Raw genomic sequence first — 10,851 nt, forward strand, 5'->3', positions numbered from 1 at the left:
ATACAACATGCTCTGTTGGAAATGTATTACAGGTGTTTCATTGTGATCCTTCATAACCTCAGTGTGTGCGTTGGTGCCAGCAATGTATTTGCGAAACAGCATGATTTTGAATGCCTCGTTTTGTTGGAAAAAAATCTGCGGTTGGACTCTAGTGGCAAATCTTAGTTTTTGAACAAGCCACAGAACAGCAGATGCAATCATCTACCATTTCATTGATTTTCATGATAATAGTTTTGTCCACACTTCGCGAAATTCCAGTGACCTTGGTTTGTGTTTTCCTTTGTCCACAATGGCATATTTTGACATAGTTACCTCCCCCACTGCATGTCCAGAGTGTCTTCATTTGTAGGGAAGGAAATGTTACATTTAGATTCCATCACCAAAAATCCATTTGGCTTGGTTTTGTTGTTTGATTAGAGTTTCTGCAGTAACTTACAAATACTGGTTTGGAAGGTTACTGTTGTGCTTATGTTTTTTTTTTATAAATGTTTAAATCTGATGTTAGCAGTCCAAGAAGAGACTTTATTGTTTTGCTTTTCCATCAGTCTCTTTAGTATCCTGGCTAAAAATATTACCTTTGCTGGAATTTGCTTTTTGCGTTATCATTTGTTGTGATCTTTGACAAGTTAACATTCCAATGTTTTTGTTTGTTTGACAATAAATGGTGAAAGAAAGAAAGACTGTGACTTTTTTGAATTTAACTGTGGCCACAGGTTGGGAAGCCCTGGTCTAAAGCAACATAGGTACAATTATGTGGTCGTCAAGTAATTCTACACCATACAAGCCTAATCACTTCGTCGTTTTGATGCCAACTGCTGCAACTTTCCCTGCTGACTTAGAAAATAGTGATGGTAATTCTTTTACTGACATGCCTATTAAGCGTCAATATGTAGCTGGCACACAGGATTCGAAAAAAGAATTTTCGATGCCAAAAGTTACAACTCCCTCAGTGAACTCAGAATATAATGTAGGCATTTCTATTACAGACCCCAGGAAGCATGATAAGCTAACACGCAGTCATCTGAAAATGACAGTGGGACCAATAATCAAAGTCTTGCCATTTCCATAGCACCTGCCGTTGTTGGCTTATTTCGGTTTCCAAATGCAAGTCTTTTAACAGCAAAACAACTCGTGTCACTATTAACCAGCAACTCAAATAAAAATTTAAAAAAGTCTACATTTAGGATTAAAGAAAATTGTGTATAGCCTGGTTGACAATAAGGCCAAATGCAGATAGAAAGAATGATAACCAGAGACGCCAATTTCCAGGGGATTGTGGTAGCTGGACAAAGAGATAATTTTCAAAGCTGTTTTACTACCACATCTACGTCAATATAATAAACAATATATTTATGTTTTAAAATTCTGTAAACGAATTAGGATAAAACTTGTTCCACAACCAATAAACGAAGAAGTTCTGGTGCTTTAACACCCTAATCAACTGTTCTTCCAAATTCTTAAACTGGCAATTCACCATACAGAAAAAAAATCAGTTGGTTAGAAAATTCACTTTCTTCCTTTACAACTTACTGTGGCCACGCAGTATTTGCAGATTGGCCACAGCGGTTGCAGCGCATACTTATTAAGCAAAAGAATGTATTGAACAGTTCCATTTGAATTCTTTTCGTCATCAACAAGAGCCCGTGCAACTTCCCAACTTAATGTGTCCCTTGCATATACTAGGGTTACCATATTTTATGATACACAATCCCTGACAAAACTAATCTCGGTTGCGTTAACCTTGCCATTATTTCGATGGCTCGCGGTCCTTAAAGCAGCGGCGATGTGACTTTTTCTACATTTTAGATATTTAGAATTGCCATAATTCAGGGATTCCGAATCACTAATTTTTTTGTCCTATGATTTGTCGTTTTCGAGATATTTAATCAAACAATGAGCTCTCGAGCGACACCTTCGTTCAAAATGTAGCAGCGATTGTTACGTCACCTCGTACCAACTTCTAACAATGGCGTTGATCAGCTGTTGTTTTTGTTGCTTGTATTACCTTTGATGCGTACATTTTTTTATTGTTTACAACTGATAAAATTAACGTAGATACTGAGTTGACAGTTGAGCAATAAATAACAACTGTTTGCTTAAAAAGGTAGGTGTTTTGTTGTTGACAAAAGCTATTTTCCACGTAACAGAATTATTGTAGGTGTTTATGTACTAACTGTGTGATAATGAAGGAGAGAAAATTATGCGTTTGCTGCCATGAAATTAGTAAGTGCAACAGCAGTTAGCCAAGTTCAACGAATATTCTGAGTCGAATCTGCTTTGTAAAAAAGCATATCCTGGATTTGAATCTATATGTCTCAACGTGTATGTATTAGAAGCTGCATGTTATCGATTTAAACGTCAATTCGGAAATCAGGATGAGGGTAACACCTATCACGAGTAAGTTTTACTGTACCAACTACTAACATGCAATATGCACCAGCAACCTCTATGTATTCAGGCGTTACAGATATACTGCCTACAGAAAATTTGTTGAATGGTGCTGAGGAAGACTTCAGAGTTACGTTGCCACTTGTCAACTATAAGTTGTGAATTCCCTTCTGACGTTGCTGCACAGCAGTACATGTGGTTGCACAAGCTTTTCACCCAAGGTCCCAACTCTTTGCAACATGCTTTGTTAGAAAGTGCTGTCAGTTTCTTTTGGATTCCTAAAATTAAAACCATAAAAACAAATATACTAGCGTATGATCTTTTTTATTTCTAACATATATACTTGTAGCTACATGCCAAACATCAAAATAATGTTTTGTTTGTGACAATTCTTCACTAATGTATTTAATGATTTGTGGATGCCTGTCAGTCACAAAGGCTTTAATAAACAGTCATTTGCTTGTGATGTTTTCAATGCATCCCAAGAATCCTTCTTTTTCCATATAATTGCTGTTTGCCACTTCATTGCTCTAGAAAATATTATGAAATTACCATCTGAATACCTGAACAAGGTTAATGGCAACAATTTTATTGTTGCAAAGATCCATTATCCATCATTGTGTATGTGCCAAATTTAGCTGAGTGTCCAGGGAAATCTGCAGTTAATTTACTCCTGGTACACCATTTAAGAGGTGAAGTTTTTTTTTTACACACAATGTATTTTGGTTCATAGCTTAGTTTGGGTGGTTCCCTACATGAAAATGTATTGATATTATTATACCTTTTTTTCATAACCACACTTTTTTGTTATTACCAAGTAAATGGCATGACAACAAACTAAATTAGTATAACATAATGGTAATATTAAAGACTACAATGTTAACTGAGATTATGTCAGAAAACAATTAACTAAAGCCAACCATACGCTGTGCGGCTACTTTTCTTGCAGCTGCTCTCAATAGCATTTCTTGCTGAAGAAGACTGTTCTTGTAAATACATGGAATAGCATTTGGCTTTAACACCAGAACTTTTGCCATACCCCTGTCATACTGCATTTTATTTGTAAAATGTACAAAGAACACTGTATTCCGTTGGTTCCTTCCATTTTTTTCACGTTAACAAATTTAATCCAAGCTGACCGCAATCGCCTTATATTTGGAAAGCGAAAAAGTGTCATTTTGCTGGCCTTTTGATTTCCTCTCGAATTGCAACCATACAAAGAACACACTGCAGGCATTTTTGCACACTTGAGTATAAAAATGAAAACATTTCAACACCAAAATACCTAAACTGACTAACGTATTTGGCGTCGGAGAACGTTAACAACAACCGACTACAAACAAGCTCCAAACCAAGTTGGTACGAGGTGACGTCACATGTCAAAAAATACGAAATTTTGTAAAATATATTGCACCACCTTGCGGCGGTGAATGCGCCATATGGCGGTAGACTGTAGACCAGGGGTGTCAAACTCGTGGGGTTCGGGGGCCACATTGCAGTTTGGAAATGATGCCGAGGGCCGCATGTGATTTTTAATCTAGTTTTATGTACTTAAACAACGTTTTCACTCTGACGGAAGCATTGCAGATCCTTATTTCACCAACAGCCGCCATATATATGCTGGTTTTTGTTTTAAAATTACGGATGTAGAAAAACTGTTTGTATCATTCATATGCAATCTATTGACACCCCATAAGCCCAGATTATTTTTCAAATTGATGCATAGATTGAGCTGCAGAATGTGAAGATCAGTTTTAACTGTTTATCACGTCATAATCTATATTGTGACGCTTTCGTACTTGTTTTTTTCGCATTGTTTGCACACAATAGGCCTACAAAAATTCTGACGCATATGGCTGCTAAGCTGGTGATACTCTCAAAAGTTTTGGCAAAGGAGTTTTAATTCCATCACGGCCACCAGTACATATATTTAAATGTGAACGTACGGCCGCAGGTTGTACACCCTGAAACTTTGAGGAGCAGTTTAATTACTATCGTTTTTATTCATAACATATGAATTTGCATTTATACATTAAATTTCGGTAAACGTCTGTTTAAATTATAGCTTTTACTTTAAAAAGTAAGAAAAACTTATCATTTTAGATAAAAATCTGACAAAATACTGCAATTGTGGTTGACTGTTCGTGGGCCGCATGCTGCCCGCGAGTTTGACAGGCCTGGTGTAGACCTCTCTGTTAGCACCTGTTGTACCTACTAAACTCGCAATATCAACTAAATGCTGGTTAGCCTAAGGCCCTGTGAAGCCCTTACTGTTGCTGTAAGTAACGAACGTTATAGTCACGATTCGATCGTATACATGTAAAGCGGGATTCCCACCAATGGCCGACACGACAACGATCCGGTATTCCCCAGACATTCTCCGATTTCTCTGGAGCACTTTAGGACAGGGTTGCCAGATAAAAATTGCTGAAAGGTGCCAAAAACTCCCAAAAAAGCGCCAACCACAACAAAACAGCGCCAAACAAAAATTGTTTAACGACAAAAAACCCGCCAAACATTTTTTTACAAAACTAGCAGGAGATTGTATATTATACAGTTGTATAAGTCACTTTATTAGCCAAACTGTATTAATTTTGGAGGTAGAATATTTGAACATTATTGGCGATGCAATTTACCAGACAGCATTAGTTTGACTTGGATTCTTACAATAGCTTAGAAGTGTTTTTCCACTTTCATGCACTTTCCCTCACTGTCGTAAGCTGGTTTCCACTTTTTAAATAACAATATCAAACATTTAAAACTATTTAACTTCAATGGTACACTCGCTGTATGTCACTCCTGACACAAACATTCGGATTCCCTTCTTATTTTCTAATGTCTAGTAGTCAGAGAGTAGAGACTACTATTGTATTGGTTGGCTAAGCAGGGGCATTTATGACGTAAGCAGTCTTTAAATGAAAGATAACCTTAACCTGCATTGTAAAAGCGCAGCTAATGAATCCAACCTAGATTTTGTTGGGTCAAAAAGATAACCCTTTGACAAACAATGCCCAAACGTTCATTAAAAAAGCAAAAACGCCGAAGAAATTACTTGGGTGTCAACCAGTTCTATAAACCGCCAAATTTTACAAAAATATCCGCCAAACCGCCAGTTGCAATTTTTGGTGCCAACCACTTTCAAAAAACGCCAAATTTGTGGAATTTGGCGACAAATCCGCCAAATTTGTGGAATTTGGCGACAAATCCGCCAAATTGGCAACCCTGCTTTAGGACGATGCGCCGACGACCGCGACCGTCAAATGCACACTGGTCCGAAAGTGCTTGACGATGTGGTTTTCGCTGGTCAAGCAATAGTTACTAATTTGCTGCCCTTGGAAGTAACTAAACTTGTTTATTACAGGTTCTGCACTTTCACACAAACTTATCAACTGTACAAATGATTTTAACTTTTTGTCAAACATGGCCCCTGACCAAGTCAAGCTTAAAAATAAAACAAACGATTGTAGAAAATAATTTATTCAGAACAATAAAGAACGAGAAAGAATTAAATACTGAACAATAAAGGTAAAACAATTAAAGTAAAAAACAAATCAACTACCTGACTGCAATATGGCAGACACAAATAAATCAGCAGTGATGTTTTGTAAATGTTTGGTTTGTTCACCACAAATTTCACAATGATAATATATAAAACAGTTTTAAAAACCCACATATGCAATGAAAATTTTAACAAGCATAGAAGAATGAACTGCAGTAATGAATGAAAAACATAAATGCATGCAATCAATGTGATATTGATTACCCTATGCTCAGCTCTACAGTGTAATCACCATATATAACTTTAGTAATATCCTGCATATACATGCTTACGAGCTCAGAAGGTTTGCTTCGCAACTCTGATGCCACAAAAGCACCAAAGTTATCAAACCTATCTTTTGTTGGAACATTTAGATTTTCCAACCTGTCGTTAGACCTTTGAAGAACTTTCAGCATTTGATTCTGAAACAAGAATGTGTTTTAAAAATTTTACCACTTATAACTAATTACTAATAGGTTACACTAACAATGATATAAACAGTATTGTAGTACACACAACAAACTTACTTGAACGTCATCAATAGCACCTTTCTTTCGACGCTTGCAAAAATCACTGCTAGCCTAACTCAGTGGTGTTTCAGCAATTTGAGGCGAGGTTTGTTCACTTGGCTCAGTTTCTATTAATTTAAAGTAGTGCATTTTAAACAAAATCTACTGCAACAGTTTTCTTTTTGTGGTACATATTTCATTTCAACACACTCACCTGTTGTTTCTGAACAAGGTGAACCTGTTGCAGCCATTTCCTCATCTGAATGAAAAAAGTTGTCTTTGGAACTAGGACAAAGTTAAACCATAGTTAAAAAGAAACAAAACACACCATTCATGAAGTGTCTTGTATGCTACAGCAACAATTTTTGAATCAATTAAACTTAACTTACCTTCTGTGAGTAATGTAAGTTTCCAGAAAGGCTAGTTGGGTGAAATATGGCCAGGTTTGAGGAGGCTGGGTTGCTGATCCGCTCGGAACTTCTCTTGCCTTTTTATGCTTTCTAGCATATGTGCTTCTTAAGTTACTCCATCGACTGCACTAGGAAAATAGAATGGCCATTGCATAATAACAGTAGATTTTGTTTTGCAGCCTTTTGAAGAATACAGTTAACTTAATGTTGGCTCAAATCTTACCAGTAGATTTCATATTTGCAGCAACCTCCTTCCACGCACTCTCAGTCCTGTGTTTATTTTTTTTATCCGGGTGAAATTGATTGTAGAGTATAGGTAAGGCAGACACTAACTCAATTAACTTTCTGTTTAAATTTTCTTCTTCCATAATAATCTAATGCTCTAAAAGAGAAAAAGAAAGAATCATTTAGCTTGAATAAAAATGAAACTTTCTGAGCATTATGCAAATAGCAAAGGTCAAGCTGCAAAAACTATGACATGCAACTGTAAATTTAAACCTAGGGACTGTAATATTTTCACATTTTCAGATAAAAATATAAGTATTAGGTATGTTCGCCAATTCTCCATTGCCATGGTACTGCACCAACAGTGTTAAAGTAATTTGACAGTTCATCACGAATAAAGCGTGCATCGTTTCCATAATGGTTGGAACCCAAGTTGGAAACTCTGGACAGGTTGACTGCTTGTGTGATGGTTTGTCTCCAAGAACCTGGAATAAATTCTCCATCTGTTGTGTTCTTATCACCATAATTCAATTGTGAAGAAGATTGAAGATAATTGTGAAGTACAACACTGGCTTGAACAACCAACTCAGCCAGCTCTGGGTCACAGTTCATCATGTTGTAGAATATTTGCCATCTTACTGACAAAATGCCAAAAGCATTTTCTACAACCCTGCGTGCTCTACTCAGTCTGTAATTAAACACATTCTTGTCACTTGAAAGAAATCTTCCAGGGTACGGTTTCAAGAGATAATTCTTCATCGGAAATGCATCATCACCTATCAGCATGTAGGGAGCAACAAAGTTTGAGTTTGGTAATGTGCTTGCTAAGGGAACATTTAGAAGATTGCTGTCAAAAAGTTTGCCCATCTTGGAATTCAAAAACACTCCACCATCGCTGTGGCGACCCGAATCACCAATATCAACTAGTATAAATTTGTAGTTGGCATCACACACTGCCAAAAGTATGAGTGAAAAGTATCCTTTGTAATTAAAGAATTCTGACCCACTGTTAGGAGGGCACTTAATACGAATATGCTTCCCATATATTGCTCCAATGCAATTTGGAAAGTTCCACAAAGTGTAGAAGTCTTCAGCAACTTTCAACCAATCTTCAGTTGTTGGTGGTTTCAGAAACTTAGGACCAAGAACATGCCAAACTGCTGAACAAGTTTCACGCAAAATTTTACCTACTGTTGAATGACCTACTCTAAAGGAGTATGATAGCTGCCTTTGAGATGCTCCTGTGGCTAAAAACCTGTAAATTTTGGAACATACTTTGAATACCGTACAATGTTTTTTTTTTACATAAAGCAGCAAGGAGTTTCTCTCACCTTAAAGTTAAAATCAGGCGCTGTTTTGTACTGATGGGTTTGCGAAAATTTGTGTGTTCTTTTTCAATTACAGGTTTTAACTGTTTCAATATGTCATTGAACTGTTGAGGAAGCATTCTGGAATATTGCCTAAACTTTTCTGGATCTTCTCTCGTTAACAACTTGTCTACAAGTTTGTATTCAGATTGTATGTCCCTTTCCAGAAAAATTTCATCAACCCAGAATTGCCTGGACATAAAATATCAACGTTACTTTGTCAACACATTAATACCGTGTTTTCATGTTTTGTAAAATAGTTGAAAAACATATAGACTCGTGTTGAATTAACATCAGTTTTTCCCGCAAAACCTTCACTTCCCATTCATAATTTAGAGACATTTTCTTTTCCACTCAAAACTGCTGGACTAACCAAAAAACACCTAAATATCTGCTTTTCAGCAACAACAAACATTAAATTGCCGTTTGGTACTGCCAACATGAAAAGAAATAACTAGCAACACGTTTTTTTAAACAATTTCGCACATGCGGTCTAGCCCGATAAGCCAACGACGCACGACAAAGTAGAACTGGATCCTACTTTGTCGGACCGTCGCTAGAAGCACTTCTTTCGTCGTGTGCGACGCCTTAAACCGCTCATCCCCGATTGCTCTGACGCGGTGTGAATATGCCGTCGGAGCATGTCGCCGCTGTCGTGTCGGAAGGCGCCAACGACGGCCATACGACGTCAGTGGGCATCAGGCTTAACACTTGGTATGTTTTTTTTAAAAAACGGAAACGAATAAAGAATGGAAGAAATATAAAATATTCACTTACTTAAAACGACGCAGGGAATATACACTATCTACATAAAGTATAATGTACTGAATGAACGCTCACTTGATGCGGTTGTGACTATCTCGACACAGTTGTTTCTAACAGTGGTTGCCTCTTAATCATATTGTAAATTATCTTCACTGAGTCATTGCTATTTACAATTTCGTCACGAATTGCAAGATTTAATACTACAACAGCTGGTGAAAGTTTCTTGAGGGGGCCATGGCACAATGAGTGGTGGTTATATCTCTCAGTTTTTTAACTTGTAGATATGTCGCATATACAGAATAGAAAGTTTTGAAATACAATGTCACTATCTTTTATTTCACATTACCATAGTTATGCTGTAATTAAAACAGGGACAGTTTTGTTTTTTAAACTTGGAATAGAGGTATGTGTACACCAACATGATTTATACAAATGTGAAACAGATGGTCAGGCTACAATTCAGATTTTTTTTGTAACAGACTCCAGAATCATTGTTGATTGACTGGCCTGAGAGATGCATTTGATTTGTGTACGTACATTGTTAATTGTATTACCAGTAGGATTTTGCTTTAATACTTATTGATAGTGTCAAAATTTAAATTTAACTATTTTTTTTGGATAAGAGTTGAACAGGAACATGAGTAATCAATATCATATTAGCTGCAATGATAGGAAACAAGTTTTATAATGTGGAAAAGGTGAAATATTTCAAAAAAATAAAAGCACGTTTGGTGTGGATGTATTTCATTTGCAACAATGGAATGTAGACTTTCGGGATTGGGAGGACATTGACATGCCTGAAATCTTGCCAGATGAGACCAAACTGCTTGTTCTCCCTGCAGGTGAATAAATGTAAATCACTTTTTTGTAGTAAATCTTAACCAGGTTTGCTTGTTTCAGGATGTATGTTCCTCCTTAAGTTCTGGGGATGATGTTGCAGCAAGTATACATACATATATTTGTTGCAGATAATTTTTTAATCCAACAACTTCGACCAAGACAAACCTGTAGATGAACCAGTGATTGTAATGGCAGAGCTGGTTCTTCAGCTAGAAGACAAATTTGTCAGATATTATATTATTCAATGTCTGTTCATACACTGTAAGCTGACAGGTAATACTTATCACAAATTACAATTGCTATTTTCCACAAAAGATATCCCCAACACCTGTAGTATCAGCACGTGGTCCTTGAATTGTTGAAACAGTTTCCGAAACTAAAAGACCAGAATTCTAGAAACCCTGCTGTATGTATCCCAAATAAATTGATATATATCAGGGGTGCAAAAATGCGGTCGCGCAGCGCGACTGTAATTTATTGCCACCTAATTGGAAGTGGTTTAAATTTATTGAACTAATTTACTAAAACATTGAAGCAATGGTACAACTGGCGAAAAAATAGGTATCGGGCAACGATCTAACAATATTGTGTTTCCCATGAAAAGACGCATGGATCAGGCCGCAGACCACAATAGGTTGGTCGCATGCTGAACTTTAAAATTTGCCACACTTGATGCGCTGTCGCAAAACTATGCAAACTGCGCACTAAGTGCTGATTCTGCAATCATCAATCGACGTAACGTCACAGTGACCATCGTAATTAGAAATAAATTACTTTATAAAATCACTATATTTTATAACCGAGATAGA

General features: G+C 36.7%; 1 protein-coding gene across 1 annotated transcript; it reads right to left on the reverse strand.

Moving 5' to 3' along the window:
• Window positions 1–5,849: 5,849 nt before the first annotated feature.
• On the reverse strand, window positions 5,850–7,213 carry LOC145219610 (uncharacterized). Its single transcript, XM_080086952.1, has 5 exons — window positions 7,094–7,213; window positions 6,825–6,973; window positions 6,650–6,720; window positions 6,454–6,563; window positions 5,850–6,348 (listed from the first exon to the last, which is right to left on the reverse strand). Exons 1-4 carry the CDS (start codon window positions 7,211–7,213, stop codon window positions 6,508–6,510), a joined length of 396 nt encoding a protein of 131 aa, XP_079943078.1. The 3' UTR covers window positions 5,850–6,348; window positions 6,454–6,507.
• Window positions 7,214–10,851: the final 3,638 nt, after the last annotated feature.

The sequence above is a fragment of the Phallusia mammillata genome, chromosome 3 (genome assembly GCF_965637545.1).
Source record: "Phallusia mammillata chromosome 3, kaPhaMamm4.hap1.1, whole genome shotgun sequence".
Lineage (NCBI taxonomy): Eukaryota > Metazoa > Chordata > Ascidiacea > Phlebobranchia > Ascidiidae > Phallusia > Phallusia mammillata.

Coding starts and splice junctions, on each gene's coding strand:
- LOC145219610 (XM_080086952.1), bottom strand. CDS start 7,213: ATGGAAGAAGAAAATTTAAACAGAAAGTTAATTGAGTTAGTGTCTGCC. Junction 6,721..6,824: donor ACTTACATTACTCACAGAAG/GTAAGTTAAGTT, acceptor ACTTTGTCCTAG/TTCCAAAGACAACTTTTTTC. Junction 6,564..6,649: donor ACCTTGTTCAGAAACAACAG/GTGAGTGTGTTG, acceptor TTAAATTAATAG/AAACTGAGCCAAGTGAACAA.